This window comes from Terrapene carolina, unplaced genomic scaffold, assembly GCF_002925995.2.
Source record: "Terrapene carolina triunguis isolate 2854851 unplaced genomic scaffold, T_m_triunguis-2.0 Scaffold210, whole genome shotgun sequence".
Lineage (NCBI taxonomy): Eukaryota > Metazoa > Chordata > Testudines > Emydidae > Terrapene > Terrapene triunguis.
In genome coordinates, this window is record NW_020664561.1 from 3,045,828 (window position 1) to 3,073,619 (window position 27,792).

Sequence of the window (27,792 nt, forward strand, 5' to 3'; positions counted from 1 at the left end):
ACCCTGCAGCAGCAAGTCTCAGAGCCCTGGGGGAACTGACTCAGGCCTGTGCTGCAGGGATAAAAACAGCAGTGTAGATACTCAGGCTCAGAGACCCCCGCACTCCCCGGATCTCAGAGCCCAGGCTCCAGCACGAGCCTGAACCGCTACAATGCTATTTTTAGCTCTGCAGCTCAAGACCCAAGGCCCCGAGTCAGTTGACCTGGGCTCTGACTTACTGCGCAGGCCTTTGTTTGCTGTGCAGACATACCCTTATTCATGTTTTCCTAATATTCCTTCTGCAGAGTCAGTATTGGCTATGGAAGAGGCACCTGGAATTTATTTCCTCTTGTGCATCATCTTACTGAATTTGATTGGGAGTCAAACACACCTGTGAAGAACCACTGAGAAAGGTGCTAATAAAGGAAGAAATAGATTTGCAGGGGTGGGGCAGAAGGCAGAATTCAGGGGATCCATACGCAGCAAAGAATCCTGGCTTGACCCGATCCTCAGATCCCAGCTTATGACTTCAGGGCTGGAAGTTAGAAGAAACCATGTTTTATTTGCAGACGGAGCCTGTTGTGTCTCAGTGAATCTAGCGCAGTGATTTTCAACCTGTGGTCCACGGACCACTGGGGCTCCACAGACTGTTTCTCAGGTTTCCAAAAGGGTCCGCACCTCCATTCAAAAAAATGTTAGGGGTCCGCAAATGGTTGAAAACCACTGCTCTAGATCCAAGCTGGTAGGTCTTTGCTGACATTTTTCAGGGCAGAACAGCAAGCCAAGCAGGGTCCTCATCCAACGGCCATGTTCTCTTTCTGAGGGCAGCAGGGGCTCTCTACTGCCTGTGTGCTTTGGGTGAGGGGGGCCATTTTCCTATAGGGATGATCTTGCCCATTTCCAGTTGCTTGGGCCACATGATGCAGTTTTCCTTCTGCTTCCTGCCCCACTCTGCCAACTCACACACATGCCTACCATATTGTTGTCTCTTTCTTTTCCCATAGTGTGTTCAGTCTCTCTTTACTCTTGCTTATTTTAGCCTCCTCCCCATGTTTTTCGCTTATTTCTATTTTTTCAAATTGTCTCTAGTTTTGTCCTTTTAGTTTTCTTCCCTTCCTGTTTTCCATTGTCTGGATTTGCCAGACTATCCAACTTCTCTCTATAAACTAATGAATATTTCAATATTTTCCTTTCATCAATTTTTATCCCCTCCCCTTTAAAAGCAGCCGGTGCCCCTCAGCACAGTATAATACAAAGAGAACACACTTTGATCTGTAGTCTTTAAATTTATTAGGACCAAAAAGAATCTTGACATTGGCATTGGTCCCTTACTAGATAGAAATGTTAGAATCATCATTAATAATGCAGAAAAGGTAATTACTCAATATTTCTGTTCTGAATTTGTGGGGGAGGAAAGATGATGAAGTCTCATCATATGGTGATAACACTCTTAACATCCAACTAGCATCTCTGGAGGATGTTAAGCAGAAGTTACCAAAGTCAGACATTTTTAAATCGGCAGGTCCAGATACCTTGCATCCATAAGTTTTAAAAGAGCTGGCTGAGGAGTTTGCTGGACCATTAATGTTGATTTTCAGTAAGTCTTGGAGCACTGGGGAAGTTCCAGAAGACTGTAAGAAAACGAATGTGTCAATTTTTAAAAAGGGTAAACAGGGATGACCCTGGTAATTATAGTCCTGCCGGTCTGACATTGATAGTAGGCAAGATAATGGAGTGGCTGATACGTGACTCAACTACTAAAGAACTAAAGGAGGATAATGTAATTAATGCATATCAATATGGGTTTATGGAAAATAGATCCGGTCAAACTAACTTGATTTTTTTTTTTATGAGATTACAAGTTTGGTTGATAAAGGTAACAGTGCTGCCATAATAGACTTCTGTAAAGCGTTTGACATGGTATTGTGAGGCATTTTGATTAAAAAAGGAAAAAGGTATAAAAATAACATGGCACATATTAAATGGTTTAAAAATTGGCTAACTGATAGGTCTCAAAATATAACTAAACGAGGAAACATGAAATGAGTGAGTTTTCAGTGGTGTGTTGCAGGGACTGGTTCTTGGCTCTATGCCATTTACATCTTTATCAATGACCTGGTCGAAAACAAAACCATCACTGATAAAGTTTGCAGAATACATGAAAATTGGGGAGAGTGGTAAATAATGAAGAGAACAGGTCATTGATTCACAGCAATCTAGACTGTTTGCTTGTACCCAGTTTATCAAGCAATGTGTTTTAATACAGCTAAATGCAAATGTGTACATCTAGGACCCAAAAATACAGGCCATACTTGCAGGATGGGGGACTCTATCCTGGGAAGCAGGTACTCTGAAAAGAATTTGGGGGTTGTGGTAGATAATGAACTGAACATGAGCTCCCACTGTGATGCTGTGGCCAAAAGAGCTAATGCAATCCTGGGATGCATCAATAGGGGAATCTTGAGTAGGAGCAAAGATGTTATTTTACCCTCTGTATTTGGCACCTGTGCGACCACTGCTGGAATCCTGTGTCCAGGTCTGGTGCTCACAATTCAAGAAGGATGTTGATAAATTGGAGAGGGTTCAGAGAAGAGCCACGAGAATGATTAAAGAATCAGAAAACCTGACTTATAGTGATAGATGCAAGGAGCTCAATCTATTTAGCTGAACAAAGAGAAAGTTGAGGGGTGACTTTGATTACACAAGTCTATAGATACCTACACAGGGAGCAAGTATTTAATAATGGGCTCTCCAGTATAGCAGAGAAGGTCTAATACCATCCAATGGCTAGAAGTTGAAGCTAAACATTCAGACTGGAAACAAGTATGATCTTTTAACGGTCAGAGTAATTAACCATTGGAACAACTTACCAACGCTCTTGGTGAATTCTCCATCACTGACGATTTTTAAATCAAGATTGTTGCTTTTCTAAAAGACCTGCTGCCTGTGCTATGCAGGAGGTCAGACTAGATCACAGTGGTCCCTTCTGGCCTTGGAATCGATTCATCTATGGCTGGGAGGTAGCAATTTGTATGAGGCTGCATTTAAATCCACCTCCATTGCATGAGCATGTGTAGTAGGAGAAAGGGTTTCATGCTGTGTAGCTAAGGGTAGAAGAAAAGAGACGATCTGAACTTAGTGTCTTCTTGTAACAGTGGAGGGACTTTTCGAGCCAAAGAACCAGGGCCAGTAAGGGTGCTCAGAATTGCCCTCTATGGCTTGATCTTCCTGATGACTGTGGAGAGGTAGGGGGCCATCAGACAGTCTGAGCAGCGGAATGAGGAGGCAGGACACCTAGAAGCCGGATTCTTCCTGTCTGAACCTGAATGCTTCCAACGCCACAAGATATCATTTAGGGCATGGATTCTCCCTGTGCCTGCAGCAAAAAAAAAAAAAAAAAAAAAATCTAATTTTTTGGATTCTGTGGGAAGTGAACAGGCTGACTGGGGCAGCACCCATCTGAAGAATCTCATGAGAATGCTTTGCTGTTCCAATCCTATTCCACTGGCACAGCAGCAGAGACAACTGGCTCGTACTATACATTTGCCTGAGTTGTCGCCTTGGCAGCAAGTGAGCCTTTCCTTCCCAGGGGGTGATCCCTATCACTGCAGGCTCCGATAGGTTTCCCACAGGTGAGCTGGGAGCTAGAAAATTTTGATTTGCTTACGAGCCCCTGGAAGGACCTATGTTAAAAAAAACAATTAACAAGGTAAAATCCTTCTGGTTGTGCCAGATCTGAGCTTGCCTAAATAGTGGAAACATCTTTCCTTCTCATTGTTTATGCTGTTATTTTGTTACAAGAGTTAGTGATAACATGTTTACCTTTCATTCACTTACTGATAGAACTCTCAAGAAATCAGCACAGGCCTGCTGGGCCCCACTTGTCACAACAGGCACCCAAAAGATGCTTCCCTCAATCCGAGGATTTGCTACAAGAGACCGTATTCATCCAGATGTTCTTAAATGCCATGGTCTTAATACACTTCGACTATTAATGGTCTAAGTGTAAGATGCAGCGTACCCGCAGCATTTTCTCATGCTCCCTATTCAATAGACTAATGGAATTCTCCTCCTCCAGCACTCTAGCTCAGAGATGAGTCTAAGCTGCTGAAGCTGGGCCGATCACCATGTAAGACTGACTCACCTGCTTATTGATGTTTGACCTACACAACATCGCTGCACTGGCTAAACAAATACCTTGAGGCTGCTTGTCCTATTACAGTGTGCAACAAGTTTTGAGCCTGACATGCTCCACTGAAGGCGAAGTGAGGCAGTTAAGGGAGTCTGAGCCCCCCACACTTTGGCTGAAGTTTCAAGCCCACTGCATGCCTACCTCCTTGCTCTCAGGAGTAAAAGGTAAAACAGGCAGAGTATGGGCAAAGAAAGGGCACTCCGCCAAAAGCTAGCAGTGACCTGATGGCTGCACAGCAGCACTCAGGGCAGGACAGAATCGCATTGTAGATGTGTGTGCATGAACACACACCATCAGTCTGAGCGTAAGTTGGTGCTACTTGTGCAGAGGGGCCGCCTGTAGAGGATTGTAGCAGGGAAAGAAACTAACTAACCTCACATGTTAATGGTTTGTTCCTACTCCATCCCCCAATGCCCGTTCCTTGGCATCAAGTTAGACTGCAAGTAACCACCAAGCTCCTACAACAATGTGACATTAGCCAACATCCTGGATGCCTAACAATCAGGGCCCAGACCAGGCACTGTACAGAGACAACTGTAGTGGCACTAAGAATCTGCTCAGGGCCATGCACACAGGTAAGATCCCTGTGCTCACGCTGCTGGGCCTCTCTGCAGACTTGACACAATGGACCACAGGGTACTACTCACCCACCTCAAGACAGCGAGTGCATGGCCCAGCTCTACAACAGCTCCATTCATTTCTCTCCCGCAGGGCCCACAGTGGTGATGGGTAACCACGCCTGCTCTCGCAAGGCCCTCACCTGCAGGGTTCCAAGGGATCTATACTATCGCCGCAATATCTACTTGAGACCAATGATGAACAGACTCCAACTGGTACAGAACATAGCTGCCTACCTTCTCCATGGCTGAGGCTGCTGAGAGCATCAGGCCTATATTCAAGTCCCTCCATGGCTCCTAATCAGCTTCCAATGCTGGTTTAAGCCTTGGTCCTGAGCTTCAAAGCAATTAATGGATCAAGCCCCAGCTACATCAAAGACAGAATTTAGATCTATTATCTGTCTGCTTCCCTGGGGCAATGCATCACACAAAGCAACTGAGAGCTGAGACCAAAGCTTTCTCGATCAAGGGGACACAACTATGGGACAATTTCCAGAGGAGATCAGGTTAATCCAGAGTCTGACCAGCTTTAGGAAATGCTGCCAAGCCTTCCTCTTTGAGACAGCCTTTCCACCATATGTGACACTCAAGTCAAACATCCTTTTTATTTCCAAACCCCTCCCAACCCTAAAAACAACCTACCCCCAATGAGAATGCTGCTGACCTCATCAAGGGAGAAATGCTAGAGACTCCATAAACTCCACTAGGGACTTTGCTATTGATTTACATGGAAGGTGCTCAGATACTATGGTAATAGGCAGCAAAATAAAATTTAGAGCAGTGGCTCTCAACCTTTCCAGACTACTGTACCCCTTTCAGGAGTCTGATTTGTCTTGAATACCCCCAAGTTTCACCCCACTTAAAAACTACTTGCTTACAAAATTGGACAAAAATACAAAAGTGTCACAGCACGCTGTTACTGAAAAATTGCTTACTGCCTCGTTTTTACCATATAATTATAAAATAAATCAGCTGGAATATAAATATTGTACTTACATTTCAGTGTATAGTATGTAGAAACAAGTCATTGTATGAAATTTTAGTTTGTACTGATTTCATTAGTGCTTTTTATGTAGCCCAGGGGTCGGCAACCTATGGCACGCGTGAGCAGGGCCGGCGGCTGGGACCCCAGCAGGCAGCAGTGTGCCATTAAAAATCCTGCCCGGCCTGCTCTTCTCCGCCCCTCCCGCTGGCATTTGCACATGCTTTGCTGACCTCTGTCACTTCCGGCGGGAGGTTGTGTTTCCGGATTAGTGTGTCTGGGAAGCAGCCCCGCCGGCTGGGACAAGAAGAGGGACCCGGCCCCACAGGAGTCGCAGCGCCCGCGAGGCCTGTAAGTGGGGAAGGGTCTTGGGTCCCAGCTGCGCCGTGCACCTGCCCCGAGCACGGCCGGCCCCGCTCCCTGGACTCAGGCAGGCTGCCTCGGGATTGGAGCCCCGGTGCCGGGATGAGCTCAGCTCTGTACTGGAGCAGGCCGCGTCCCACAGCCCGAACCCGAGCCCAGGGGCTGCAGCTCACCACCTGCTGGACTCTGGGAACAGCTGGGTCGCGCCTCTTTCGCTACCCCAGGTCACTGGACCCCACTCCCCTCCAGCATTGAGGGCAGAACCCAGGAGTCCGGAGCCCTAGTCTCCGTCTGCCCCCCACCCCCTCGAACAACTAGAGCCCAGCTGGAAACCTAGGAATCCAGAGTCCTCGCTCCCAGCACTCCTCCCCCGAGCATCAGAGACCAGCCCCTTCCCGGAGCCCAGGAGTCCCAACTCCCACCCCGCTCCCCACCCTACCCCCACTCACACTCCCCCAGCCCTCTACCCTGACCCCTGCACCCCCGCCCAGCCCCCTGCCCTGACCCCTGCACCCCCCACAATCCCAGCCCTGACTCCAGCCCCCCCACACATACCCAGCCCCCCCCACCCCATGCCCTGACTCCTGCACCCCCTCATATGCCCCCAGCCCTCTGCCCTGACTCCTGCACCCTCCTCACACACCCCCAGCACCCTGCCCTGACTCCTGAACCCCCCCACATCCCCAGCCCCACCCCCAGCACCAAATGGGAGCTCCTGCACCCCCCCCACATTCCCACCTGCACCCCTCACACCAAATGGGAGCTGCCCAGGTAAGTACGCCACACCCAATCTTTCTGCCCCAATCCTGAGCCCCCTCCTTCATTCTAGCTCCTGGCCAGACCCTACACCCCAACCTGCTCCTTTGCCCCCAACCCTGTGCTTAGTGCACTCCCACCCTCAGCTCAGTGCAGAGAGGAAGAAAATGGGCTAAAACCAGGGAGAAGATAGGTACCCACTCTATGTGGGCAGGGCCGGGACCCCAGAACGGCAGCGGGCTTAGCAGGAGCGGGCTCAGCCGCTCAGCCCACTGCTGGTCTGGGGTCCCGGCTGCCGTCCCCACTCAGCCAGCTACCGGTCTGGGGTTCTGGCTGCTGGCCCCTTGCCAGCTGGGGTTCTGGCCGCCGGTCCTACTCAGCACCCGCTGCCAGCCTAGGTGAACGGAACCCCAGGCTGGCAGCGGACTGAGCGGGCTGGCGGCATAAGATCAGCATTTTAATTTAATTGAAGCTTCTTAAACAGTTTGAAAACCTTGTTTACTTTACATATGACAATAGTTTAGTTATAGAATATATATATAGATATATAGATATAGATATATAGATATATAGATATAGATATATATATATAGATATATATATATATATATATAGAGAGAGAGAGAGAGAGAGACCTTCTAAAAGAACGTTAAAATGTATTACCGGCACGGGAAACCTTAAATTAGAGTGGATAAATGAAGACTCGGCACACCACTTCTGAAAGGTTGCTGACCCCTGATGTAGCCTCTTGTAAAACTAGGCAAATATCTAGATGAGTTGATGTACCCCTGGAAGACCTCTGAGTACCCCCAGGGGCACACGTACCCCTGGTTGAGACCCACTGACTTAGAGGGTGCCAATCACAGAGATATGACATCATCTCTAAATGGTTGAGTCTAATTAGGCCATGTGATGTAATTTACAGCTAGCTCCCTTAAGAGTCTCTTTAGAACTTGACCTTAAGAACATAGCTCAGGAAGGCATCTGGACAGCAGTCCCAGTGGCTGATTAGGGAAGTGGCCAAAGTCCAGCAGCTGATTGGGGTAGGGTACGGACAGGACTCCAGTGATGAATCACTTCCCCTGCTTACGAGGCCCTGACAAGAACCACTGCCCTGCATAACTACTTCTGGGGAAGAATGGTTTTCAAAGCCCCCTTCGAAGGGGAGAGAGAGACGTTGGCGAGATGCGGGAAGTGGATCACAATGGGAGATGGCCTGACAGGGTTTTGGTAAGGGCAATCAGGCTGTTAAGGAGCGCTAGAGCTGAGGATGCAGACTGTGAGATCTGCCCCTCATGAATCTCAGCATAGTTCACTTACTGGGATAGAGCATGACCCACCAGGTGCTAAATTAAAATCTTAGTCTGCCCTCTCCCAAGGCCAGGCTAAATGCAGTCTGCCACAGGAGAGCAAAGATTACAGAAAAGCCCTATTAAGCAGCAGCCATGTGATCCCCAGAGGCCAGTGCACTATGGGATATCCTCCAGGAGACTGATCAGTCTGATTTTAAATAATCAGAGTAACATTCTAGTAGTCACATTAATGTGTTCACATTGTTCCAGTTACTGAAACTGCAGACTTGGCGCCCTCAAGTGGTCACTTTAAGCTACTTCATATGTAGTATCAGAAGGGTAGCCGAGTTAGTCTGTATCCACAAAAACAACAAGGAGTCCGGTGCAGGGGCGGCTCTATGTTTTTTGCCGCCCCAAGCACAGCAGTCAGGCGGCTTTCGGCGGCGCACCTGCAGGCGGTCCGCTGGTCATGTGGATTCGGCAGCATGCCTGCAGGAGGTCCGCCAGTGCCGCACCATCGGCGTCCCCGCCGCTGAATTGCTGCCTAAGCTGTGGGACCGGTAGATCTCCCGCAGGCATGCCGCCGAAGGTGGCCTGCCTGCCACCCTCACAGCGACCGGCAGGCTGCCCCCCAACAGCTTGCCGCCCCAGGCACTTGCTTGCTGCGCTGGTGCCTGGAGCCGCCCCTGGTCCGGTGGCATCTTAAAGACTAACCAATTTATTTGGGCATTAGCTTTCGTGGGTAAAAAAAAGACGGTTACTTACCTTCTGTAACTGTTGTTCTTCGAGATGTGTTGTTCACGTCCATTCCACATTAGGTGTGCGCGCGCCGCGTGCACGAATCGTCGGAAACTTTTTCCCTCAGCGGCTCCCGTCGGGCCCGCAGGGTCTCCCTTCCCGCCAGAGCGGCGCCCCGCCCTCGCGTATATATACCCCTGCCGGACCGACCCTCCCTCAGTTCCTTCTTGCCGGTGACTCCGACAGAGGGGAAGGAGGGTGGGAAGTGGAATGGACGTGAACAACACATCTCGAAGAACAACAGTTACAGAAGGTAAGTAACCGTCTTTTCTTCTTCGAGTGCTTGTTCACGTCCATTCCACATTAGGTGACTCGCAAGCTTACCATTGGAGGAGGGTAGGAGTCAAGGAATAACTGATTGCAGCACCGCCCTGCCGACCACTGCATCATCTCTGGTCTGATGGTGGACCGCGTAGTGGGCTGTGAAGGTATGCACTGACGACCAGGTGGCTGCCTTGCAGATCTCCTGGAGCGGGACCTGTGCCAAGAAGGCCGTCGAGGACGCCTGGGCTCTAGTGGAGTGAGCCCTGATCTGAGGAGCAGGCATGTTGGCGAGCTCGTAACACGTACGTATGCAACGCACGATCCACGCCGACAGGCGTTGCGTAGAAATAGGCTGGCCCTTCATGCGTTCCGCAACGGCCACGAACAGCTGAGACGATTTACGGAAAGGCCGGGTACGGTCCAGATAAAAAGCCAATGCCCGCCTAACATCCAGGGTATGTAGGCTGCGATGGCTTGGGTCCGTATGGGGCTTAGGGAAGAATACTGGTAAACAAATGTCCTGCCCCATGTGAAAATTCGTAACCACCTTTGGGAGGAATTTAGGGTGAGGCCTAAGCTGCACCTTATCTTTATAAAAGACGGTATAAGGGGGCTCCGAGGTGAGGGCCCTCAACTCCGACACCCTCCTAGCCGAGGTGATGGCCACGAGGAACGCGACCTTCCATGAAAGGTGCGTGAGGGAGCAAGAGGCCAGGGGTTCAAAGGGCGGCCCCATAAGCTTAGTGAGGACCAGATTGAGGTTCCACGGGGGTATAGGAGGGCGCGAGTAGGGGAACACCCGCTCCAGACCCTTGAGGAATCGGACCACCGTGGGGTTGGAGAACACGGATCTGCCCGATTCCCCAGGGTGGAACGCCGAAATGGCGGCCAGATGCACCTTAATAGAAGCGGGGGCGAGGCCTTGACGCTTGAGGTGCAGCAAGTAGTCCAGAATCAGTGGTATCGAGGCCTGTAAAGGCTGTGAGTGTTGAGGCTCACACCACAGGGAGAAGCGCTTCCACTTGGCCAGGTAGGCTGCCCTCGTGGAGGGTTTCCTACTACCAAGGAGGATTTGCTGGACCTCGTGGGAACACCTGTGCTCCACCTCACTTAGCCAGAGAGAAGCCATGCCGTGAGATGCAGCGACGGCAGGTTCGGGTGGAGTAGGCGACCCCGATCCTGAGTGATGAGGTCTTGATGGAGGGGAAGGGCTATCGGAGCGGTCACGGACAGTTCCAACAGAGTTGTGAACCAGTGTTGGCGTGGCCACGCCGGGGCGATTAGGATGACTGTCGCCCTGTCCCTGCGGGCCTTTAGGAGGACCCTGTGAATGAGTGGGAACGGGGGAAAGGCGTACTTCAGGCTTCCGCCCCACGGGATTGCAAAGGCGTCCGCCATTGAGCCTGGACTGTGACCCTGGAACGAGCAGAATTGCGGGCACTGGCTGTTGCCCTTGCTGGCAAACAGGTCCACCTGGGGAAACCCCCACCTCAGGAAAATAGAACGGAGGATGTCTCGTCTCAGCCTCCACTCGTGCCTGAGGTAGGACCGGCTGAGACGGTCCGCTAGCCCGTTCTGGACCCCGGGGAGATATGCTGCCCGAAGTTGTACTGAATGGGCTATGCAGAAGTCCCAGAGGAGGAGAGCCTCGTGACAGAGGGGAGAGGACCGGGACCCGCCCTGCTTGTTTATGTAAAACATAGCGGTAGTGTTGTCTGTCAGAACTGACACGCTGTGTCCTCTTATGGTGGCGTGAAAGGTCTGGCAGGTGAGGCGAACCGCCCTCAGCTCCTTCAGGTTGATGTGGAGCAACCGTTCCTCCCTGGACCACAAGCCCTGAGTGCGCTGGTCCCCTAAGTGCGCTCCCCAACCCAGGTCTGACGCGTCTGTTACTAGCGTCAGAGTCGGTTGTGGGGCGGCGAACGGGACCCCCGCGCAAACCTGCTGTTGATCGAGCCACCAACGGAGAGCGTTCGACACCCGAGCCGGGATCGTGACGACCATGTCCAAGGGGTCTCTGTTGGGGCGATACACCTGAGCCAACCACAGCTGCAGCGGCCAGAGTCTGAGACGGGCGAGCCCGACTACGTGTGTGCACGCTGCCATGTGCCCCAGGAGTTGCAGGCAACATCTGGCCGTGGTCGTAGGGAATCGCTGAATGGAGGTCACGGCCTCCTTGATAGCCAGGAATCGCGATACGGGAAGACTCGCCCGTGCCGCCACCGAGTCCAGGACTGCTCCTATGAAGTCCAGCCTCTGTGTGGGGACTAGCGATGACTTGGGCACATTGACCAACAGACCAAGTTCCCAGAATACTTGTAACGCCAGTGCCACATGGGCGCGGACCTCTGCCTCCGACCGGCCCGCCAGGAGCCAATCGTCCAGGTACGGGTAGACGCGCATCCGTCTTTTTCGAAGAAAGGTGGCTACCACCGACATGCATTTCGTGAAGACACGTGGGGCTGTTGCCAGGCCGAAGGACAAGACCGTAAACTGGAAATGACGCTGCTGGATAGTGAAGCGCAGGAAACGCCGGTGGGCCGGGCGAATGGCGATGTGAAAATAGGCGTCTTTCATATCGAGGGCAGCGTACCAATCCCCCGGATCCAGGGAAGGAATGATGGTACCAAGGGAGACCATACGGAAACGTGGTTTTTGCAAGTACTTGTTTAGCTTGCGAAGGTCCAGGATAGGACGGAGGCCCCCTTTCGCTTTGGGGATGAGGAAGTATCTGGAATAGAACCCTCTTCCTCTGAGGTCCAGAGGAACCTCCTCCACCGCCCCCACTTCGAGGAGGGTCTGTACCTCCTGTATGAGGAGTTGCTCGTGAGAGGGGTCCCTGAAGAGGGACGGGGGTGGTGGGTGGGAGGGAGGGGGCGAGGAGAACTGGAGGGCGTAACCTGACTCCACCGTGCGCAGGACCCAACGGTCTGATGTTATATGAGACCAGGCACGGAAACAATGGGACAGGCGGTCCCTGAAACCCAGGGGGGGATCCGGAGAAGAGATGGGTACACTGTCCTCGAGCGCAGCTTCAAAATCCTTGTTTATTTCCCGGCTGCGGCTTGTTTTGGCCCTGGTTTTGGCCTTGGTTAGGCGTATTATTGCGCCTACGCCTATTGTCCCTTCCCCGTCTACGGTATGGTTCCTGCCGAGGGCGAGGATGGTACTGCCTCTGTGGAGGTTGGGGCTTGAACGGCTTCCTCTGTGTCACAGGGGTGTGCATCCCCAAGGACTTAAGGGTAGCCCGAGAGTCCTTGAGGCTGTGCAGCCTGGCGTCTGTCTGCTCTGAAAATAAGCCCGAACCCTCGAACGGCAGGTCCTGGAGGGTATTTTGTACCTCCGGAGGAAGGCCAGAAGATTGCAGCCATGCAGAGCGTCTCATCACCACACCTGACGCAATTGTTCTAGCGGCTGCGTCGGCAGAGTCAAGTGAGGCCTGTAAAGAGGTTTTGGCCACCGCCTTCCCCTCGTCCACTATGGCCGCAAACTCAGGTTGCGAGCCCTGAGGCAAGGCATCCTTGAACTTGGACACTGACGCCCATGAGTTAAAGTTGTGCCTATTTAGGATCGCTTGCTGGTTTGCGATCCGCAACTGGAGGCCTCCGGACGAATAGACCTTCCTGCCAAATAGGTCTAGTCATTTTGCTTCCTTGGCCTTGGGTGCTGGGGCCTGCTGGCCATGCCTTTCCCGTTCGTTAACCGCCGAGACGACCAACGAACATGGGGTCGGATGGGAGAAGAGAAAGTCAAACCCCTTGGACGGGGCAAAGTACTTTCTTTCTACGCCTTTTGCGGTTGGCGCAGAGGAGGCTGGCGTTTGCCATACGGTCTTATAGTTTGCCTGGACCGTTTTTATGAGCGGGAGTGCGATCCTGGAGGGACCCTCTGGGCTCAGAATGTCCACCATCGGGTCCTCCTGCTCAACCGTCTCCTCTGCTTGTAGTCCCAAATTGAGGGCCACCCGGCGGAGCAGGTCCTGGTGCGCCCGGTGGTCAATAGGGGGAGGGCCGGACACTGTCGTGCCCGCCACGGCTTCGTCCGGCGAGGAGGAGGAGGTCATGGCCTTTTGAGCGTCCTCGTCCTCCTGTAGCTCCTCCTCAGCGGGGCGGTCCTCCGGGGTGCGCCCCCTGCCCTGAGTCAGGGACGGTGCCGGGCTCGGTGCCGAGTCCGCCCTCTCTGCGTCCGGTGGTCTGGAGACCGTGGCCTCCGCACGGGAGATAGGGCGGCACCGTGGGGAGCGGGACCGGTCTCCTGAGGGGCCCGATCTCGAGGTTCTGGACGGAGGGCCTTGCTGATGATAGGCCCACGGCGTCCAGAACGGCCACTGTCCAGGATGGCTCCAATGCGGCTGCCAAGAGGCCTCGTGCTCTCTAGCGGCATGCCCTCTGCGGCCATATCTGGAAAGACCCGAGCCCTCTTCCGATGCTAGGGACGGTGACCTAGAGGGCCACGGCGGTGCCGTGGGGCGGTGCTGGTCCGGTGTCGGGGAGCGGTGCCGTCGGGACCGGGACCGTGAGTAGCGGCGTGCCGATCTGGACCTGGAACGGTACTGTTGACCGCGGGACCGGGAGCGGCTGCGGGAGGATGGTCTTGGGAGCCTCGCCATCGAAGCGTCCCGGCGCCTGCTCGAGCCGGGCTGCTGGGGCGGTGCCACGCTCGCATCGGGCCCTGACTGTTTTGTGGTCCGTTGTGCGGCGGAAAGCCGGGAGTCCACCGAGGCGGAGCTCAACCGGGACCGGCGCCGTGAACGGTGCCGAGATGGCGACCGCGACGGGCGCATCATCGCCGGTTTGCCCATGGATGGCAGTCGCGGCGGAATGTCTGTAGCGCGGAGTGTGCTTTCGGAGGACAATTCAATGAGGTCCTTTGCTGCCTCAAATGTGTCCGGGGTGGAGGGCTGTTCCAACAGTTCCTCCAGCCCATCCTCCTCACTCGACGCGCTTGTCCCGGGGCTCGACGGGCCCTTCGGCGCCGGAGCCACTGGTACCGGGACCTGTATCGGGGCCGTCACGGCCTTGGCCGCACTTGCGGTCTTCGCCGGTGCCGCCTTCTTGTGCGGGGAGCGCCCCCGGGCCTTAGGCTGGCCCTTCGACTTGGCCGGCGAAGAAGATCGATGCCGGGCGTGTTCCCGCCTTGGCGGTACCGTGGGCTTAGTCTGCGCCGCCGGTGTCGGGTCGCGGACCGATGCCGGGGCACTCCGCACCGAAGTGGACGGTGCCGCGGAAGAGGAGGGCTGTAACGCCGTCTCCATGAGGAGCTGTCTAAGGCGAAATTCTCTCTCTTTTTTAGTTCTGGGCTTGAAGGCCTTACAAATTTTACAGCGCTCCTTCTGGTGAGCTTCCCCGAGGCAACGGAGACACGACTCGTGCGGGTCGCTCACTGGCATAGGCCTGCGGCACGCGGCACACGCCTTAAAGCCTTGGGCGTGCGGCATGCCCCGCCGCCCAGGGCCGGTGCCGGGGTTGACCAAACCCCTATCACCAAGAGATTTTGGTCCTTGGGAAGAACTAATCAACTACTTAACACTAAAACACTTAACTATATTATGAACTGCTAACTATTGCTAATGGCTATGCTAAGGGACACTCTCAGGCGAGAGACAGAGTTGTTCCAACGTCGCCACGGCCGGTAAGAAGGAACTGAGGGAGGGTCGGGCCGGCAGGGGTATATATACGTGAGGGCGGGGCGCCGCTCTGGCGGGAAGGGAGACCCTGCGGGCCCGACGGGAGCCGCTGAGGGAAAAAGTTTCCGACGATTCGTGCACGCGGCGCGCGCACACCTAATGTGGAATGGACGTGAACAAGCACTCGGAGAAGAACCCCACTTCTTCAGATGCTTGGAGTGAAAATTACAGATACAGGCATAAATATACTGGCACATGAAGAGAAGGGAGTTACCTTACAAGTGGAGAACCAGTGTTGACAAGGCCAATTCAGTCAGGGTGGATGTGGTCCACTCCCAAACAGCATCACTTGCCCCATAACCTCAGCCGTATAGAACACAACGCCATCCACAGCCTCAGAAACAACTCTGACATTATAATCAAAGGGGCTGACAAAGGAGTTGATGTAGTCATCATGAACAGGTCGGATTATGAACAGAAGGCTGCCAGGCAACTCTCCAACACCACATTCTACAGTCCACTATCCTCCGATCCCACTGAGGAGTACCAAAAGAAACTACACCATCTGCTCAAGAAACTCCCTGACGTGTGGAGGGCCGTCTACTTTCCAGGAGGACGCGCTGAACCCCTTCCGAGCAAGTCCTCCTGGCCTAACCATTGAGCAGCCATGCCGTGAGGTGGAGTGCTGCTAGGTTGAGGTGGATGTGGTGGCCCTGGTCCTGGGAGAGCAGGTCTGGGCGGGATGGTAATGGCCGGGCGACTGCCAGGCTCATGAGAGTCCCATACCAATGTTGCCTGGGCCATGCTGGGCGATCAGGAGGACCCGGGCCCTGTCCGTTTTTATCTTCTCCAAGACCTTGCTGATCAGCGGGATCGGGGGGAAGGCATAGAGAAGCTGGCCCGACCAGAATAGGAGGAAGGCATCGGAGACGGCATCTGTGCCCAGCCCCCACTTGGAGCAGAAGTGGGGACACCAGTGGTTCTGCTGTGTTATGAAAAGGTCCACCTGGGGAGTGCCCCATTTTTGGAAAATCCTGTGCACCACCTCTGGGTGTAGCAACCACTCGTGCTGAGAGGAGAAGCCTCGGCTCAGGCGATCCGCCCACGAGTTCCGGGCACCCAGTAAGTGGTGGGCTTGTAGGCAAATATCGTAGGCTATACAGAAGTCCCACAGCCTGAGGGCTTCCTGGCAGAGGAGCGGGCCCTACCTTGCCTGTTGATGTAAAACATCGAGGCAGTGTTGTCTGTGAGAACCGTGACCACTCAGACTAGAATCAATTATGGTAGGCAGACTAATCAGACACCTGGTTTAAAAAAAAAAAAAAAAGGACCTCCCATCAGTTAGTGGAGGACGAGCAAGGAGTGAGGTGGCGTGCTGCTGGAGGACTGAGGAGTACAAGCATGATCAGGCTTCAGAGGGAAGATCCTGCAGTGAGGATAAAGAAGGTGCTGGGTGGAGGCCATGGGGAAGTAGCCCAGGGAGTTGTAGCTGTAGCTGTCACGCAGCTGATACAGGGGACAATGTAGACAGCTGCTATCCACAGGGCCCTGGGCTGGAACCCGGTGTAGAGGGCGGGCCCGGGTTCCCCCCAACTCCTGATCGGATACAGGAGGAGTTGACCTGGTCTGTGAGCAACACCAGAAGGGAAGGTCTAATTTGGAAAGGGATCTGGCCTGTCCCCGACCCACTAGGTGGAACACAGAGACTGCAGGGATTGTTCTCCATTTCCCCCATTTGCACAGAAAAGGGCTAGAAAAGCATTTGTTAAATAAAAAAATATTCAAATTATGTTTCACTTTTTTTGGTGCCTTATTTTGTTTTCGTGTGTCATTTTTTATTATGGCTGGGGACCTCAAAGGCTGGGGACATCTAGCCCAGTATCCTGTCTTCTGACAGTGGTCAATACCAGGTGCTCCAGAGGGAATGAACAGAACAGGTAATCAATCATCAAGTGATCCATCCCTTGTTGCCCCTCCCCTGCTTCTGGCAAACAGAGGCTAGGGACACCAACCCTGCCCATCCTGGCTAATAGCCATTGATGGACCTATCCTCCATGAATTTATCTAGTTCTTTTTTGAACCTTGTTATGGTCTTGGCCTTCACAACATCCTCTAGCAAGGAGTTCTACGGGTTGACTGTGCATTGTATAAAATAAAATTAAAAAAAAAAAAGCCCTTTTCTTTGTTTTAAACCTGCTTTTTCATTTGGTGACCCCTAGTTCTTGTGTTATGAGGAGTAAATAACACTTCCTTATTTACTTTCTCCACACCAGTCATGATTTTATAGACCTCTATCATATCCCCCCTTAGTCATCTCTTTTCCAAGCTGAAAAGTCCCAGTTTTATTAATCTCTCCTCATATGGAAGCCGTTCCATACCCCTAATCATTTTTCAATTCCAATATATCTTTTTTGAGATGGGCTGACCACATCTGCACACAGTATTCAAGATGTGGGTATACTATGGATTTATACAGCGGCAATATGATATTGTCTGTCTTACTATCTATCCCTTTCTTAATGATTCCCAACATTCTGTTTGCTTTTTTGACTGCCGCTGCACATTGAGTGGATGTTTTCAGAGAATTATATCCCCAATCTCTCTTTGAGTGGTAACAGCGAATTTAGACCCCATCATTTGATTATGTTTTTCACTGTGCATTACTTTGCATTTATGAACATGGAATTTCATCTGCCATTTTGTTGCCCAGTCACACAGTTTTGAGAGATCCTTTAGTAGCTCCTTGCAGTCTGCTTGGGACTTAACTATTTTGAGTAGTTTTGTATTATCTGCAAATTTTGCCACCTCACTATTTACTCCTTTTTCCAGATCATTTATGAATATGTTGAATAGGACTGATCCCGGTACAGATCCCTGGGGGACACCACTATTTACCACTCTCCATTCTGAAAACTGACCCTTTATTCCTACCCTTTGTTTCCTGTCTTTTAACCAGTTACCAATCCATGAGAGGACCTTCCCTCTTGATCCCATGACAGCTTACTTTGCTTAAAAGCCTTTAGTGAGGAACCTTGGCAGAGGCTTTCTGAAAATCTAAGAACACTATAGCCACTGGATTCCCTTGTCCACATGCTTGTTGACACCCTCAAAAAATTCTAGTAGATTGGTGAGGCATGATTTCCCTTTACAAAAACCATGTTGACTCTTCCCCAACAAATTATGTCATTTATGTGTCTGACAATTTTGTTCTTTACTATAGTTTCAACCAGTTTGCCCGGTACTCAAGTCAGGCTTACTGGCCTGTAACTGCTGGGATCACCTCCGGAGCCCTTTTTAAAAATTGGTGTCACATTAGCTATGCGCCAGTCATTTGGTACAGAAGCTGATTTAAATGATAGGTTACAGACTACAGTTAGTAGTTCTGCAATTTCAGATTGGAGCTCCTTCAGAACTCTTGGGTGAATACCATCTGGTCCTGGTGACTTATTACTGTTGAGCTCATCAATTTGTTCCAAAACCTCCTCTAATGACACCTCAATCTGGGACAGTTCCTCAGATTTGTCACCTAAAAGGAATGGCTCAGGTTTGGAAATCTCCCTCAGGCGTGAAGCCAATGAAAAGAATTAATTTAGTTTCATTTAGTTATCATCCTTGAGTGCTCCTTTAGCATCTCAATCGTCCCCACTGGTTGTTTAGCAGGCTTCCTGCTTCCGATGTTCCTAAATTTTTTTTTGCTATTACTTTGAGTCTTTGGCTAGCTGTTCTTCAAATTCTTTTTTGGCCCTCCTAATGATAGTTTTACACTTCATTTGCCAGAGTTTATGCTCCTTTCTATTTTCCTCACTAGGATTTAACTTCCACTTTTTAAAGGATGCCTTTTTTGCCTTTCACTGCTCCTTTTACTTTGTTAAGCCAAGCTACCGTGGCACTATTTTTGGTCTCTATGTTTTTTAATTGGAGTTATACATGTAAGTTGAGCCTCTATTATGGTGTCTTTAAAAAGTTTCCATGCAGCTTGCAGGGATTTTACTTTTGGCATTGTACCTTTTAATGTCTGTTTAACTAACTTCCTCATTTTTGTGTAGTGTCCCTTTCTGAAACTAAATGCTACAGTATTGGCCTGCTGTGGTGTTTTCCCCACCACAAGGATGTTTAAATTTAATTACATCATGGTCACTATTACCAAGGGGCCCAGCTATATTCATCTCTTGGACCAGAGCTTCTGCTCCACTTAGGACTAAATCAAGAATTGCCTCTCCTCTTGTGGGTTCCAGGACTAGCTGCTCCAAGAAGCAGCCATTTAAGGTGTCAAGAAACTTTATCTCTGCATCCCGTCCTGCGGTGACAAAATGAAAATAAGGAGTATTTTCAAAGCGGCCTGCAAGGACTAAATTTTGCAACTTCCAGAGTCCCTTCAGGCTGTTCTCCTCTTCCTAGAGGAAAGTCACATGCCACTGGACTTGAGGCCTTCCTGTAGCGAACAGCCTGAGGCAGTCTCTCTCATCACATCTCACATGCAAAGGGTGGAGTTGTGCCATATGTTCATGAAAAACAAAGGAAAACTTAGTGCAGGAAGTGGTACTGCAGGCATAAATCCGCATTACTACACCAACATTCCACCATGGCCTAGCACATACAGTGCTACTGGACAGGGCTGCCTTGCAAATCTGACGTTTCTTTCAGCCCCTGCCTGTCCGCTCTGGTTTTTCAAGTTAGGGATCAGCAGTAAAGGGAGAATATAAACTGTGTGGCAGCAGCACAAATAGTACAAGCTACAGGAATCAGTTTGTCCCCACTCTAAAGCACTGCAGCTGAACTAACTTTGCTTGTCTTGGTAGTGAGTTAATGCGGAAGGGAAATATTTAAATGGCCACATATTCAGAAGTTAACCCACTGGGATTCTATCCTTCCATGTCACACTTGCGCCCCTGCTTAGTGTGATGGTATGGGTCACACATACAATAGGCTCATTCAAAAGCTTCAGTGTCAAATCTATTGTTTGCATGCAGGGCAGTTTTCAGAGTCCTGTACTCTCATCCCTAAAAGAGCCATGGTGCAGGAGAGAAAAATAATTTAACCTTTCAGACTCTAAAAGGTTAGCAGTATCTCAGACTATGCCTATACTGCATTTTAAAACCCCCAGCAGCGAGTCTCAAAGCATGGGTTAATGCTACGGCACTAAAAACAGCTGTGTAGATGTTCAGGCTCAGGCTCTGAAGGCCGGGGAGCAGGGTGAGTTTCAGAACCCAAGCCCAAATGTCTACATATCTGTTTTTAGCACCGCAGCGCAACCCTAAGTCTTTAGAGCTGGATTCTGAGTTGCTGCCGCAGGTTTTAAAACGTAGTTAGACATATACTGAGTATATTGGTGGGATCAAACTATGAATTAGGTTTGCCCAAAATAACAGACTGACAGGCCAAACACACGTGAAGAAGTTATAGTTCACAGCAGCACAGTTATCCAAGCACTTTTCAATCAAAGCAATTTCTAGGAAGCAGGTGCAGCTCCACATTCTACAGACAGATGGTGCCTTGGCAAAGGTCAAGTTTGAGTTAACGTTTCAGAACATAGACAAAAAAACAGCAGTTTCACAAAAGCTCAGGTTCCAGGTTTATTAAGTAAAGTTAACTGAACTGTTTTTGTTCTGTGGAGATTCCTTTCGACCTCACCCAGAGGGGTAGCAGTGTTGCACAGAATCATGGCTGGACTGTGATAACCCAAATACAACTTTGGCTCATCTCACTGCTGACACATATGGAATGACTTGGGGATTATTACGTGCTGTGTCTGCTTGAGGCAGGTACATGTACAGATCAATACAAGTTGCAAATGATAGTTTACAACCTGTCAAAACAAAGCAGGGCATTTTGCAAATGCACTGCCATGAGAAGACCTATGAAAAAAATTACATACTTGCTAATACATAGTATGTTCAGTAGATGCAAAAAAAAGAAAAACCTCAAACACAAAGATGTCAAGGGGAAAACACAATTTCAGACACAGTCTGTTCTAATTAAAACCCAGTTGTAATTTAACTTTAAATTCCCTTCAAGATGGGAGATGTACAGTAATGTAATTTAACAGAAACCAGGCTTCCCGTGGAGAGGTGTGTCCAAAAACACTGATGCACAAACAGGTTTAGAATTCAAAGCAAAATGTCCCTGGGCATTGGTGGACTTGACTCTTGGAGCCGGAGCAAAGCAATTCATTACACTAGTTGCACTACTACTACTGCTGGTCCTTGTTGTTATAATAGCACGTAGGATTCCAGAAGCAGACAGAAGGCAGGACACAAAATTCTGGTTACTGTAAAAAACGCCACAGGCCAGATCTCCCTGGGACTGACTGGAATAAAACAGCCAGTTCCAGTAACCTGGCTTCAGTTCTTCAGTGTTAATGTAATGTTCTGCAAGATTCTTCAGTTCTTAGCTCACTCCTTTTTCAGCCTGAGTTGTTTCTGTCTTGTGCCTGAGCACAAGCAAAATTGGCCATGCCAAATTATCCAAAAAACACAAGGGACAGGACCAAGAAAACTAGCTGAACCTGTAAGCTGGCTTTCAAATCCTCTATTTCCAAATATCTGAGTTACAGATCAGAACTTTATCTACAAAAGAAATAACAAAAATGAAATAAAAATGGCACCGTCCACAAAAGAAAAAAAAAATCTTACAACACAGCCTCGTAAAAATGGTTAGCAACAAGAGCTCAGTCACAAAACATAGGATTCTAGCTCTTCAAAGGTCAGAGGAAACAAAGCTAAAATTACTATTCCATGTTCTCTTAATAAGTTAAACTGATCTTCCCTCCCACATGTCTACAAAAAGGCAGTAATCTACAAGCAAGAGGGGAAAATAGGCTACCAAAAATAAAAAAGGGAGAGGAGAGGAGAGGAGAGGAAAGAGCATGCGCAAGAGAGAGAGCGCAGTCTGTGGTCATCAGGGCTCAGATGGGGCTGAGTTCCTTTTAGGGGTTTAAAAGATGCAAAACAGTTCCTTACAGGTTTCCAATCTTCAGCAGTTAGTTCAACACTTTAGCCATAAAAACTCAAGTATGTATCAGAGGAGAGATTCTTTCAGGCAGACCCACTGGCATTGTGAGGGCTGCTCAGTTTGTTTTAATCCTCAATTATGATGGGTTCATCGTTCATAGGTTGTCGTAACTGGACTGCCTGGACTGGCTGGAGGATAATGGGCTTGTAAGGGCGTCTGGCGGCTCGCTTCGCTTCAGAAGATGAAAGCAGCTTGCGAATTTTCCTACAAAGAGTGAAAATAAAAAGGAGTTTGTCACAAAGACAGAAAATCCTGGCATTTATTTCCTATTTTGCGAAGTGCTCTCAGGAGGCCGTACACATTAATAGGCTGGGCTGATGATGTTTATTTCAGCTAAATCTTCTGAGTTTGTTCTTTTATTAACCCATCAAAAAGAGCATTACCATTTCTATAACTTCTCTTCTCCAAAGAGCCCAAAGCTTTCTATTCTGACTTCAGTGGGCTATTTGCATATGGAAGTGTTTGCAGGATCAAAGCCTCTATTGTAGCAGATGTACGGAATGTCTGCAATAGTTACAGAAACCCAACATTTTCCATTATAAACTTGTGTATACACCCACACCCCCGGCAATAATAGCCACTGATAAATTTCAGAGCCATGTTACAAATAAATCATCATTGGCCACCTCACCTGCCTACAAAGCCAACTACCTCCGACTTATTCTAACATTTCAAACTTCGGAACAGGTTCAAACAGCTGCCAGTTAAAAAAAAAAAAAAAAAATGCCAAAGAGATTCTCTTTTCCCCTCAAATGTGGAATTTCTCTGCCAAAATTACACAGGCCCAAGCCCAAGAATGGCTAATATTTAATCTTGTGTTTGTAACAGCTTTCCTATGTGTAAAAATGTCATTACCTGGATATTTGGTATCTTGTGCTCTGCTAGAACTAGAAACAAGAGGTGAAAACCTGATCAACTCCAACAGAAGTTTTGCCATTGACTGCAATGAAGCCAAGAATTTTTTCCCATTGGAAAAGGGAGATTCCCACATTTTTATGTATAGAAATGTTTTTATAAAGTTGGTCACACACACATTTTCTTCCTAAAAAAAATTTCTAATGAAAAATTTCAATTTGAATAATTTTGAATTAAAGTTTTCATTCCAAATCAATAATTTTTATTTAGTATTCAAAACCTGGTATTTCTGAAGTTTCAATTTTTGTTTTTCTCCCTTCTTGCCATGCAATACAACAGCATGAATATTACAGAAAGAGCTTCCACTGAAGATGATCCCCTCCCTCAGCTGCCCCCACAATCAGGTGCTTCCACAAGGCAGCAGATTTGACGCCAATGTGGAGAGCCTGACAGAACCACCCAAGGATATTTTCCTTTCTACCTGTCCTCCTTTGGTAACCCCTCATGTTTTCAGGAAACCTGAACTGCAATCACCTCGGACCACTGAGTCCTGGTGCTTGTGAAGAAGCAGTATTCTATTCAGTTCCAGTCCCTTCATACCCTTTCTCCTCCTACCTTCCCTCTTCCTTCTCAGGGACCCTTACAAGATACTGTTGAAGCAAGAAATGGACTTCCTTCAACACCTGAGAGCAGTAGAGGAGGTGCCCAGAGAGTTCAGGGGGATTTTATTCCCGTTATTTTTTCATTCCAATGAAGAAAGGAGGCTGTCCCCCATTTTGGATCTTCAACATCTCCGGTTCATCCATTGTTTCAAACTCAGGATGGTGACTTCTAGCCTCCACAATTCCCCTAAAGCCTCAAGACTGGTTTGTGGCTTTCTACCTGCAAAATGCCTATTTCAAGTATCCATTTAGCCAGTCCACAGGAAACTCCTCAGATTCTTGCCGGCAAGTTAAAGAACTATGGGCTGGATGAATGGACTGTAAGGTGGATAGAAAGCTGGCTAGATCGTCGGGCTCAACGGGTAGTGATCAATGGCTCCATGTCTAGTTGGCAGCCGGTTTCAAGCGGAGTGCCCCAAGGGTCGGTCCTGGGGCCGGTTTTGTTCAATATCTTCATTAATGATCTGGAGGATGGCGTGGACTGCACTCTCAGCAAGTTTGCCGATGACACTAAACTGGGAGGAGTGGTAGATACGCTGGAGGGTAGGGATAGGATACAGAGGGATCTAGACAAATTAGAGGATTGGGCCAAAAGAAACCTGATGAGGTTCAACAAGGACAAGTGCAGAGTCCTGCACTTAGGACAGAAGAATCCCATTCACTGTTACAGACTAGGGACCGAATGGCTAGGCAGCAGTTCTGCAGAAAAGGACCTAGGGGTTACAGTGGACGAGAAGCTGGATATGAGTCAACAGTGTGCCCTTGTTGCCAAGAAGGCTAACGGCGTTTTGGGCTGTATAAGTAGGGGTATTGCCAGCAGATCGAGGGACGTGATCATTCCCCTCTATTCGACATTGGTGAGGCCTGATCTGGAGTACTGTGTCCAGTTTTGGGACCCACACTACAAGGAGGATGTGGAAAAACTGGAAAGAGTCCAGCAGAGGGCAACAAAAATGATTAGGGGGCTGGAGCACATGACTTATGAGAAGAGGCTCAAGGAACTGGGATTGTTTAGTCTGCAGAAGAGAAGAATGGGGGGGGATTTGATAGCTGCTTTCAACTAGCTGAAAGGGGGTTCCAAAGAGGATGAATCTAGACTGTTCTCAGTGGTACCAGATGACAGAACAAGGAGTAATGGTCTCAAGTTGCAGTGGGGGAGGTTTAGGTTGGATATTAGGAAAAACTTTTTCACTAGGAGGGTGGTGAAGCACCGGAATGGGTTACCTAGGGAGATGGTGGAATCTCCTTCCTTAGAGGTTTTTAAGGTCAGGCCTGACAAAGCCCTGGCTGGGATGATTTAGTTGGGAATTGGTCCTGCTTTGAGCAGGGGGTTGGATTAGATGACCTCCTGAGATCCCTTCCAACCCTGATATTCTATGATTCTATGATTCTGGTAGGAAAAGACAGTTACCTTTTCCGTAACTGGTGTTCTTCAAGATGTGTTGCTCATGTGTATTCCACAATAGGTGTGCGTGCTCGCCACATGCACCAGTGCCAGAAGTTTTTCCCCCTAGAGTACCCATAGGGGGGCGTGCCGCCCACAGCCCCTGGAGTGGCACCTGCCTGGCACGATATAAGGGGCACTGCACGCTCCCCCCACCCTCAGTTCCTTCTTGCCAGACAACTCCAACAGAGGGGAAGGAGGGCAGGATGTGGAATGGACATGAGCAACAGATGTCCAAGAACACCAGTTACGGAAAAGGTAACTGTCTTTTCTTCTTCGAGTGATTGCTCATGTCTATTCCACAATAGGTGATTCCAAGCTATATCTGTTGGAGGTGGGTAGGAGCTCACAAGTTCCCAGGATGGAGGACAGCCCTGCCAAACCTAGCGTCATCCCTAGTCTGGGGGACGATCGCATAGTGCGAGGTGAACGTGTGAACCGAAGACCACGTGGCAGCCCTATAAATGTCCTGGATGGGGACATGAGCCACGAAGGCAGCCGACGAGGCCTGCACCCGAATCGAGTGTGCCCTCACAATGGGTGGCAGGGGAACACCCGCCAGTTCATAACAGGAACGGATGAATGAAGTGATCAGGTTGGAAAGCCGCTGAGTGGAAATCGGCTGGCCCCTCGCACGCTCAGCCGAGGCGATGAACAGTTGCCAGGACTTTCTGAAAGGCTTAGTCTGCTCGAGGTAGAAAGCCAGAGCCCACCGCACACAGGGGCGGCTCCAGGCATCAGTGCAGCAAGTGCGTGCCTGGGGCGGCAAGCTGCAGGGGGTGGCGTGCCGGTCGCCGTGAGGGCGGCAGTCAGGCAGCCTTCAGCGGCATGCCTGCGGGAGGTCCAATGGTCCTCCAGCTTCAGCGGTAATTCGGTGGCGGGTACGCCGAAGGCACGGGACCGGCAGATCACCCGCAGAAACGCCGCAGAATCCGCGTGACCAGCGGACCACAAGCAGGCGTGCCGCCAAAGGCCGCCTGACTGCCGTGCTTGGGGTGGCAAAAAACAGAGCCGCTCCTGGCCACACATCGAGCGTGTGGAGACGGCACTCCTCACTGGATGCGTGAGGCTTGAGGCAAAGGACCGATAGAAAAGTGTCCTGACCCATGTGGTAGGCAGAGACCACCTTCGGGAGGAACACGGGGTATGGGCGGAGCTGGACCTTGTCCTTATGAAAGACCGTGTATGGTGGCTCGGCGGTCAGGGCCCTGAGCTCCAAGAATCGCCTGGCCGACGTGATTGCAACCAGGAAGGCCACCTTCCACGAGAGGTGAGGCCAGGAGCACGTGGCCAGTTGTTCAAACGGGGGCCCTGTGAGACGAGCCAACACCAGGTTTAGGTCCCACTGTGGGACCGGGTATCTAGAATACGGAAAAAGATGGTCCAAACCCTTAAGGAACCGGCCAGTCCTAGCATGGGAAAATACCATGTGCCCTCGCACCGGCGGATGGAAGGCCGATATGGCTGCCAGGTGCACCTTACCTGATGAGGGCGCCAGGTGGCCCTCAGGTGGAGGAGGTAATCAAGGATAAGCTAGATCAGCGCGGTCACCGGGGAGACACCCACGTCTGCCGCCCACCTAGAAAACTGGGACCACTTTGCCAAATAAGCGAAGCGAGTGGAGGGCCGTCTACTTTCGAGGAGGACGCGCTTAACCTGCTCTGAGCATGTCCTTTCCTCTCCACCTAACCACTGAGCAGCCACGCCGTGAGGTGAAGAGCCGCTAGGTTGGGATGGAGGAGGCGGCCCTGATCCTGAGAGAGCAGGTCCAAGCAGAGGGGCAACGGCCACGGCGGAGCTACTGCCAGGCCCATGAGGGTCCCGTACCAATACTGCCTGGGCCATGCCGGGGCAATCAGGAGGACCTGGGCCTTGTCCAACTTTATCTTTTCCAGGACCCTGCTGATTAGGGGGAACGGGGAAAAGGCGTAGAGAAGCCGACCTGACCAGGACAGGAGAAAAGCATCAGAGATAGCGCCCCTCCCCAGACTCCCCCGGAGCAGAACCGGGGACATCGCCGGTTCTGCCAAATAGCGAATAGGTCCACCTGGGGAGTTCCCCACCTTTGGAAGAGCCGGTGGGCCACTTCTGGGTGGAGGGACCACTCGTGTTGCGAGGAAAAGTCCCTGCTCAAGCAATCCGCGCTCTCGTTCCGGGAGCCCAGTAGGTGGAAGGCCTTCAGGTGGATGTGTGGGCTATACAGAAGTCCCACAGCCTGAGGGCTTTGTGGTAGAGAGCAGAGGATCGGGCCTCGCCTTGCCTGTTGATATAGAACATCGAGGCCGTGTTGTCTGCGAGGACCCTGACTACCTTGCCCTCCAGGTGTGAGCGGAAGGCCGTACATGCCGGCCGCACCGCTCTGAGCAACTTGACGTTTATATGTAGGGTCAGGTGTTGAGCCAACCACAGACCTTGGGTCTGAAAGTTCCCCATGTGGGCCCCCCAACCCAGGTCTGACACATCGGACACCAGCTCCAACAACGGGGCCCTGTCCCTGAACGGGAACCCTTGGAGCACGTTGTTTGGGGCGGACCACCACCGTAGGGAGGCGATCACAGAGTCCGGCCCGGTGAGGACCTTGTCTATCCTGTCCATGGCCTGGGAGAACTTCGAGGCCAACCAGAGCTGGAGGGGCCTCATCCTGAGTCTGGCGTGACGGACCACGTACATGCACGCCGACATGTGACCCAAGAGTTGTAAGCAAACCCTGGCTGTTGTCACCGGGACCCTTGTGACTGAGTCTATGAGACCTTTCAGGGTCTCAAACCTATCTGGCGGTAGAGAGGCCCTGGCCGATTCTCCGTCCAGGAGCACCCCAATAAACTCTATGCGTTGGACCGGGACTAATGCAGACTTGGTGTTGTTTACCAACAGGCCCAAGGCGGTGCACGTGGACAGGAGGAGCACCACGTGATCCCTCACCCGCGACCGGGAGGTGCCCTTGACAAGCC

The 27,792-nt window shown here is 50.7% G+C and overlaps 1 protein-coding gene across 3 annotated transcripts in view; it reads right to left on the reverse strand.

Moving 5' to 3' along the window:
- Positions 1–21,874: 21,874 nt before the first annotated feature.
- Positions 21,875–27,792, reverse strand: part of LOC113407229 (metastasis-associated protein MTA1) — a 160,159-nt gene continuing 154,241 nt past the window's right edge. For 2 of the 3 annotated variants that reach the window (XM_026655459.1, XM_026655458.1), the window contains one exon: positions 21,875–22,084. In XM_026655459.1, the coding sequence (XP_026511244.1) occupies positions 21,946–22,084 (139 nt within the window). In that variant the 3' untranslated portion in view covers positions 21,875–21,945. The remainder of the gene's footprint in view (positions 22,085–27,792) is intronic. The other variant, XM_026655460.1, reaches the window with a different exon arrangement.